The sequence below is a fragment of the Strongylocentrotus purpuratus genome, unplaced genomic scaffold, assembly GCF_000002235.5.
Source record: "Strongylocentrotus purpuratus isolate Spur 01 unplaced genomic scaffold, Spur_5.0 spur5_scaffold_5, whole genome shotgun sequence".
In the NCBI taxonomy this organism is placed as follows: Eukaryota; Metazoa; Echinodermata; class Echinoidea; order Camarodonta; family Strongylocentrotidae; genus Strongylocentrotus; species Strongylocentrotus purpuratus.
In genome coordinates, this window is record NW_022145611.1 from 30,057,783 (window position 1) to 30,066,689 (window position 8,907).

At 36.7% G+C, this 8,907-nt stretch overlaps 2 protein-coding genes across 2 annotated transcripts; one reads left to right on the forward strand and one right to left on the reverse strand.

Annotated features, from left to right (window-relative positions):
* Positions 1–396: 396 nt before the first annotated feature.
* LOC582803 (testis-specific serine/threonine-protein kinase 1-like) lies at positions 397–3,788 on the reverse strand. The gene is made up of 5 exons (XM_782741.3): positions 3,487–3,788; positions 2,898–3,046; positions 1,936–2,096; positions 1,224–1,422; positions 397–856 (listed from the first exon to the last, which is right to left on the reverse strand). Exons 1-5 carry the CDS (start codon positions 3,766–3,768, stop codon positions 397–399), a joined length of 1,251 nt encoding a protein of 416 aa, XP_787834.3. The 5' UTR covers positions 3,769–3,788.
* A 2,725-nt stretch (positions 3,789–6,513) lies between these two features.
* Positions 6,514–7,819, forward strand: LOC582834 (testis-specific serine/threonine-protein kinase 1-like). The gene has a single exon (XM_782772.4). It carries the CDS (start codon positions 6,580–6,582, stop codon positions 7,522–7,524), a length of 945 nt encoding a protein of 314 aa, XP_787865.3. The 5' UTR covers positions 6,514–6,579; the 3' UTR covers positions 7,525–7,819.
* Positions 7,820–8,907: the final 1,088 nt, after the last annotated feature.

The following is an 8,907-nucleotide window of genomic DNA, read 5'->3' on the forward strand; positions in this document are numbered from 1 at the left end:
ACTTTTCTTAGGAGATAAACATAGTTATTCATGTTGTCGTATCATGCCCTCCACAATAGAAGGTAAATTATTTTTCAGTCTTTTTTTTATATTGCACTTTGTAAAGATAATTGCATATGCTTCTCGGCTCAGTGCAAGCACTTGCTATGGCTAAAATGAACAAATATACTACCAGTAAATACAATTTGGAAGTGGATTTCAATAACATTTGGAATGGAGAAATGGCGGGAATGAATACAAATGTAACCTATTTCGATTTAATGCGCAAAGGCTCGTATTAAATAATTTGATTTATGATACAGGGAAGAAAGAAAAAAAGTTTAAGTGTAAATTCGAAATTAGCCACTTTCATTCTAAATTTAAATTTTACAAGACTGATTTTGGAAGTTGTTTGGATCAAGGTGCATTTCTGGTCTGCCTGGTTGCTGTATTTCCTTGTCTTGCCCGTTCTCGATGACCGTCCCTTGGAGTGTTCCTCCCGACATCGGTGGTTCTTGAAGGCATTGGTGAATGTATACTATCTTGACTTGCAGACGCCACGGCTGACGCACCCGGCTCGATCTTCTTGCTGCGTCGTGTCAAATTCTGCGTAAAGCGACTTGTCGATTCCGTAGATCGGTCTTCCCGCAGCGGTGGCGTTGACCGCGTTGTTGCGTTGTTGTTACCGCTGACGCGGTTACTTTCCACTAGGTTGCTGGTTGCAGGGGTTGGAGTTGGGGGATGTGCTGGAGGACTCCGACGGTTGGAAGAGGCATTAGAAGAGCGTGATGTGCCAGCTTGGCTGGAGGGTGGGGTTTGCTTGAAGTTGCATCCGTCTTGCATCCATGGATGGTTTAGGATATCATTTACTTTCAGCCTGCATATTGATATTCAAACAAACCAAATTCATGAATAATGATTGTTATCAATATTTTCACCCCAGTTCAACCAATCATGGTTATTTTGACATGTGTTGGTACATTTTGTGGCGAAATTCACTGTATTGGCTGGTGTGAAGGTCTTCCCTTCAATTTGTCAGAACAATCGCCTCACCCCCCCCCCCCCCCACCCACTAAAACAAACAAAGTTCTACAAAAAATGATTCTAAAAGCTTTGACATACAGTATCGTTCATGTCTTAAATGAGGGGTAAAAATGCACACACCCTATTTCTAACCTATGTCATCGGCTATGATTCTCTCTTTCTCTCCTTCTCTCTCATACAACTTGCTCTCATATTCTCACCTCCTCTCTGCCGATGGTTGGAGAATAGCCAGAACGATATCTTTAAAGAGTAGGGTGAGTTCTTTCCTTTTCGTGAAGCAGAGCCGCTGATCCATTTGGTCCTTGATCATCCGTTTGATGTTAGAATCATCGAAGGGCATTGTACCACATACCATAATGTAGAGAATAATACCCAAACTCCATACGTCGTATGCCTTACCTGAAAGTATACAAGTGCATTTTCAAGTCGATTTAAAGATGGTTCTTACTAATTGAACGGTAATTAGAAAGTGACGTATACTAAGCTGAACAAGTATTGATAAAGAATAGGAACATTCATTCATGTAAGTTACTTTAAGGGACTAATTCTCTTCTTTCAGAATCAGATACTTTTAGAACGACATCAAATCTGTTTCATCATTTTTAGTTGGCCGCATGCTTCATACTTTAACATAGTTCTTTTTATGTATATTTTAAGCATGAACTGTCGTTATATCTCTATCAACATCCAGAAGGGGGTAAAACCATACTGTAGATACATGTAAATATTAGTAAGTTACTGCTTTGATAATACAGGACGATAAGATTCCTCGATCCATGAAACTAAGATGGAGATTTACAAATCACTGCTCACATATGGGTACTTTGAATCAGTCTATTCTTTAAACTTTATCAGGATTTTAGGTTTTATCACGGAAAATGAATATTGCGTTTATTTTGGAGAATAACTTACCATTATACATGTTTCCTTTCAATATTTCTGGGGCAGCATAAGCAGCACTCCCGCAGTAGGTCTTGCTGAGATCTTTTGGCTCCATATAACGCGCGAAACCAAAGTCAGATATTTTGATGGTGTTTGATGCGTCCAGCAGAATATTTTCACATTTCAAGTCCCTTCAAAAGAAATCAATAAGAATACAAAATATCGATTGAATTCATGGTCACATAACTTGAGAAATCGCGAGTATGTAATATATACTATTCAACAAAACCCGAAGTGCAATATCGATAGTAAACACCCGCCAATAAGAGAGGGACAATATATAAGTATGGCGAAGAAGAAGTAAAGTGTAGAGGAACATGGGAATAGATGTTGTAAATGCCTTAAACATTGTCATAATTATAATCATGATTAGTATGATCCCTAACCAATGTATAAGATAACTATAGAGGGGTGTTAATCTTCAAGCTGGCACAGTGATATGACTGAAAGGACAAATAAAAAAGATGAACGATAAATCAATGAAATAAAATACAAACATTAATAAAGTAATAATTCATAACTAAACCTACAGGATACATTTTATTGGCGTTATAGTTTCTAGAGATAAAGGCCCTACAAAAAAACTTTAAGATCATTATTCATGTTATGTCTATTGTCACTTTCACCTCATGAATATCACTATCGGTGAATAACATCACATAATATAACCATTGTCATACATCTCCACCACCACCACCACCACCACCACCACCACCACCACCACCGTCATCATAAAAATGATCTTCATCATATGATAATTTTGATCATCACCATCCGACCACCGTTAAATATTAACAGAATTCAATCATACTGATTACGAGCTAGCTGGTTTAGGTTGATGCTCATTTGACTAGAACCATACATACATGTAAATGACATATTATTCACTCTTCAAGATAGATTTAAATACAAATTTGTATATGTCTACTGACCTGTGTACTGCATTCAAACTGTGGAGGTAAGCAATTCCATCCACCATTTGACGGAAAAATGCCCGCGCCTTTTCTTCGGTTAACGACCGTCGAAGTTTAATGTATTCCAACATATCACCATGTCCCGCTAACTCGAGCACCATGTAAACCTAACAGATTTTAAACATAATTATATTTGTATATATAATTTGTCAAATTTGTAATTGATTTTTAATTAAATATAGAAATATAGTTGACAAATTATTACATCGAATTCAAATCCACCACACTACAGGCCCTATTTAAGGCTTAAATTCCGCAATTACTGTTAATATCATGTCAATCGGCATCTTTAAAGTTTGATCGGCTTCAAAGATGTATTTATTTTCTTTAAATCGGAAGCAATTCTGTACTGATTTTTTGTTTGTTTAAAGAAGTCAGTGTTATTATAGTTTTTTGTTAAAGATATCAAGAAGAATCAAACTAGTCCCCCCCCCCCCCCCACGCTCCCCGCCTCCTTCTATCCCTCCCTGTTAGAAAAGATCATTAATGCATAGAGCAATACCTGTTACATGTAGCTATAGGCCGACAAACGAATGGAATGACTTACCTTGGTACCAGTATCAAATATTTCAAAACATTTGACAATATTTCTGTGCTGTACTTTACTCAGGATTTTGATTTCTCGCGGAAGAAACTTCTCCAGAAAATCCTTCGGTGCCTTTTTTCTGTTGATTATTTTAATGGCACACTTTCCTCTGTTGTTGCTCAGTTGGCAGGAGTAGACGGCGGCATACGACCCCTCCCCTAACATCAACCCCAGGGTATACCCCTTCTTGTTTAACATGACTTCTTCGTTGATAACTCTACGAACCGACGTCGTGCCAGCCATGTTTCTTGTTGGATCAGGCGTCGAAGGCGTCGGAGGCGTTGTTCCCATCTTAGTTTGTGGTGATAACATATTTTTTTCTCTTTTCATATATTTATTTTTTAATAATTTGTTCCCAAGATTATTTTTTGGAGCTTTGTGAGTTAAAAAAGAAATGTCGGCCCTTTTTTCTGACTTATTAAGACAGGTTGTTGAAAACTTGATTGCACTAAGTCGTGAATTTTTCGCCTGATGTGTCTTTTATGGCTGCGTTTCCCTTTCGTTGCAACTTATGCGAATATGTCAGCATTCTAACTTGTTTCATTTTGTGAATGAGTACGTACGTACATATATTCGCGTATGGCAACGCGCATGCGCCTTGTCTAGCTATAGGCGCTTGACGCATGACGTCAACGAATGACAGCCATTAACCTTACATATCTATCTCTTAGTTATAATGATGATGCATTGACTTGCGTTCGATTGAAGTCTTGATTTTGATTTTGACTGATTACAACTATGAAAAAGCCCAGAACTAATAATCACAAATGTGTGTCTATATAGAAGATGTTTTAATTGTTTGAATATGTATATTTTGTATTAGTTATTTCAAGACCCATATCGTATGTCATATTATATTGGTATTTTTGGTTCTTGAATATATTTTTTTTCTTGAAAAAGTTCTTGTGCTTTTCCTCTGGACAGCTTTTCGACTCAGTAAAGGTTCAACTAGTTTGTAGAATATTTATTAAAAAAACAGAACAATAACATTCCGTCTGTTAATTCACTTTGTTTCACATACTTATCCACTATTCTTATTTTATTTATATCTGCCGCTTTTTCATCCTTTATTATATAAAAGAGGATTTACCATAATAACTATTTCCTTGAAAGGGTGAAAGTTGGATGGAGACAACTTCTTATTTGTTGAGACACATAGTTGGCTAACACAAAAACATTATGCTCCACCTCTCTCTCTCTCTCTCTCCCCCCCCCTCTCTCTCTCTCTCTCTCCCTCTCTTCCCATATCCACTATCTCCCCCTTTGTTTAAATAAAAAATTATATCTCCCTATTACATACCCCTTTCAACATAGCTTTTTATCTCCTCTCACCCCCTCCGAGTCTCTACCTCTCTTTGTTTCTTTCAACTTGACAAGGAAAGTTATTTGGTTTTTATTTCCTCTGTCCTCCACGCTCATTAAACAAACAGAAACAAATTATCAAATTTGAGTTTTATTCATATGCAGCTATTTTTAGGTTTTCATTGTTTAGTGAATTACATACGGCAAATCCATTTACCCCCTTCCCCGTAGATACCTTACTAATAATAATTCCAATTTGATATTATATTCACACTATAATTGGGAATATTAACGCTGTATATTCACGAAAATGACGATAAAGCAGTTATTTATCACCGTTTTTTTCCTTCTACCTACTGACATTCAAAATGTATTGACTGTGCATTCCTTCAAAAGAGCAGCTAAGCAACTGCTATTCTCAAAGATGTAATTACCTTATCACATTCATTATTGTATTTCGTTTTATCACTACAAGATTATCTTCATAATTTCTAATAATAGAAGCTTTTCATATCTTTTCTTTTCTTCATATTTTTGTTGCATGTTTATGTTAATTTTTGGATATTAAATATTAGGGCTATTCTATTCCATTCTATTTTTTCTCATTCTTCTTTTCTTTAATTTTCTTGACTTTATCTAATATTTTTATTTAAAACTTGCAAATATAACTTTATTACTGTACTGATTACGGCCATGTTTCAGTTATTTAATTTGTTGAATTTAGTTTTAATCTAATAGTTGTTTAGTAGTAGTTCAATAGTAGCTTAGCCTAGTAGTAGTAGAAGCTTTAGTTTTTTTCTCTTCTTCTACCAGTTTAAAAAATATATCGTTAGATGATAAGGTGTGGCAATCTCTCAAGAATTAAGCTGATATTGTGTCATACCTCTGTATGCTTCTGTATTATTTACAATAATATAGCAAATGTATAATGATCGTAATCCAGTGTTTACCACCGTGATGGTCATGATTATACCATGTAAACTGTTGATCCATGCAATATATATATATATATATATATATGAATGTACATATTTCACATGTTTCTCCAATTTGCACTCATGGACATTTTAATGAACTATATAACTGTTGTCCTTCCTAATTATGGTATTTAGTCTTCCCTGTCGGATTAGTTTCATCAAACTTATTCTCCTAAGGCGGGAAAATTATGGCAACAATTTCAGTAACCACTTTATCAGCTTTTATCCGAATTACAATAGGAATAATAATTTTCGTTATCATATTATAAACACAATCAATCGGCAGTAGTAGAACCCTAATTTACAATCATCTTTGAAAATTCATCATGGCTGTCGTGCTGGCTACGCAATATATGACCCATTGATTTGACTCGTTACCAAGATGTGAAGCGCACCACAAACGGATAACGCGCAAACGGCTTTATGACGTAACAAAGCACATTTTACAAGCTGACTGCCTGAGCGAAGTCATGACCCCATTGAGGTGACCTATATATTGGTTACGCGCAATCATTATCATGACGCAACAATGGATATTTTTTATGAGCGGCTATATATGACCCCATCGATGTGACCTATATTATTGCCATCGGGCGCATCTACAAAATGGTTACGCGCATCGCCTTTATGACGTAAAAATGATTTATTTCTCTTCTGCCACATATTGGTTACCACATAGTTAATAATCAAACATTAGCATGCTGAACTTGACTGAATCAAGAGGTAAATAATCAGATATTTCAAGAAAAGGAAAAAAAAAGTAAATGAAACCATAATGCAGAGTTCAGTAAAATCCCTTGGTTTGAAAATCCGATCTATTGGTAAAAATCAAACATCCCAACCAGCAGGAGCCGTCACACCAGAACGAGCTTCTCCGAACAATGCTGTTAATGATGGCACTGTGATGTTAAGCCATGGATTCTGTCTGGCACACAAACTCGGCTCTGGTAGCTACTCCAAGGTACGAATGGCCGTGCACAAGACAACCCGTAAGCGTGTCGCCGTCAAGATCATTGACCGAAGACGAGCACCTCGCGATTACCAAGATCATTTTCTCCCTAGAGAACTGGCCGTCATTCGTCAGCTTCAGCATCCTAATGTTCTCCGCACCTATGAGTGGTTTGAACAAAATCAAAAAGTTTATATGGTTTTAGAATTAGCGGAATCTGGTGATGTTTTGGAGTATATCCGCACGGTCACCAAGGGTGCCGTCCCCGAGGTTCTTGCGAGAAAATGGTCTCTCCAGACTGGAAGAGCTCTTCTCTACATGCATGGGATGGACGTGGTACATCGCGACGTAAAGTGTGAAAACCTTCTGCTTGATCGCTGCAACAACATCAAACTCACTGACTTCGGCTTCGTGAGGTCAGTCGGGAAGGGTAGCCTAAGCAAGACCTTCTGTGGATCTGCGGCTTATGCTGCTCCTGAGATCATCCGCTCCGTGCCTTATTGTCCTTTAAAGAGTGACGTGTGGGCTTTGGGCGTGGTCATCTACATCCTAGTTGTTGGATGCATGCCCTTCGGAGATGACGTCAAGAACATCAAGAAAATTCTACACCAGCAGTATTCAGGAGCACACTTTGACGCCAGCAAGAACACTGCCGTCAGAGACGAGTGCCGGGACCTGATCAGAAGCATGCTGACCATATCCCCTAAGGCCAGGCTTACACTAGGAGAGGTGATGGAGAGCGAGTGGCTTAATCAAGTTCAAATTTCTTAGAGCAAACTGAAAGAAAATGATATTAGAAGGACTTCCGATTTCGGTCTATATATTGACCAAGAGAATAACAAGTTTATGTTTATTTCTCGTTTGGTATCTGGATAAACTCTGACTTGTCAAACTGAAATTGATATCAACAATTCTTTGAACGAACACCAATGCAGCATGGATCGGAGATATGTTTCGTGGACGTGAAATTTACTGACATTTAACATGGATAATAACTAACTTTGGGTTTGGTGAAAAAAGGTTATCGACAAAAATATTCAATGAATTACATGAAAAGAAAAAAAAATGATCATGTATAGAGACTGGAGCGTAGAAAAATGCAGAACTGTATTAAAGTGAGAATAATGGACCTTGGTGGGGTGAATGACAAACAACTCATGAAATGGATTACCCCAAATTTACTGTTGATTGTAGACATTTTTGTTTCCTTTAGAGAGGAAAAAACAACAACAAATGTATTGAACTTTAAAAATACCGGACTTTCAACAAACAACATTTAGGATCAAACTTATTTAAAAAAATATGGCTATCTATAGATGAAGGCGAGAAAGGATAGGGGAAAAGACAACAAGAGCTGAATACTTTATATTCTTCAAGAGGAAAATGAATCATCTGAAATATTGGATAGGTAGTGAAGTTGAAGAAACTCTAATGATATGGATCGGACAAAAGACAATATTTCCTTTTTACATTAAAATCATGAATAAAAGTAACAAAACTGTGATCTCTTGCCATTATTATTTTGTGAAATATGTGGGGCTTTTTTCTTCTTTTGTGTTTTGTTTTTACCTTTAGTAAGGAATTATGAAGACAATAATTCCATGTATGTTCCTATTGATCCGCCACCAGGTGTGGTGACGAAACTTCTGTTTGGGGTTGTTATTATTGTGGAGACGAAGTTGTTGGTACGGTGATGAAGTTTTTGTTGGTGCGATGATGACGTTCTGGTGACGAATTTTTAAAAATATTTTGTGAATTTGGTAACAAAATTGTTTTTGATGCAGTAAAGAAGTTGAAGTTCGTTCGATGACGAAATTTACATAAATTTCTCTTGATGTGATGACGAAGCTCCAATGGATGCGTCGGAAGAAGTTGTAATTATCAATCGGCGACGAATTTGCAATTGGTGCGATGATGAAGTTTCTCTTAAAGATACCATCTCCCTTTTGCAGCCAACATCAAATTCTGTAGAACTAATTTGCAGGAATTATAAATATGTCCTATCTGTGAAATTTAAAAAATTAGCACTATTCTAGTATTTAAATTATGCAAGGGAACCCGTTTACCTTCTAGACTTCACTGTCAGACACTATCGTCTATTGAGTGACTTATTGGTATATTTTTCTTTGGTAATAACATACATAAAATGAGCTG

What these genes read in the sequence shown, in the direction of transcription:
- LOC582803 (XM_782741.3), bottom strand. Translation starts at nt 3,768, where the DNA reads ATGGCTGGCACGACGTCGGTTCGTAGAGTTATCAACGAAGAAGTCATG. An exon ending in TATTTGATACTGGTACCAAG is followed by an intron (nt 3,047 to 3,486) that starts GTAAGTCATTCC and finishes AAAATCTGTTAG; the next exon opens with GTTTACATGGTGCTCGAGTT. An exon ending in AGTTTGAATGCAGTACACAG is followed by an intron (nt 2,097 to 2,897) that starts GTCAGTAGACAT and finishes TTTCTTTTGAAG; the next exon opens with GGACTTGAAATGTGAAAATA.
- LOC582834 (XM_782772.4), top strand. Translation starts at nt 6,580, where the DNA reads ATGCAGAGTTCAGTAAAATCCCTTGGTTTGAAAATCCGATCTATTGGT.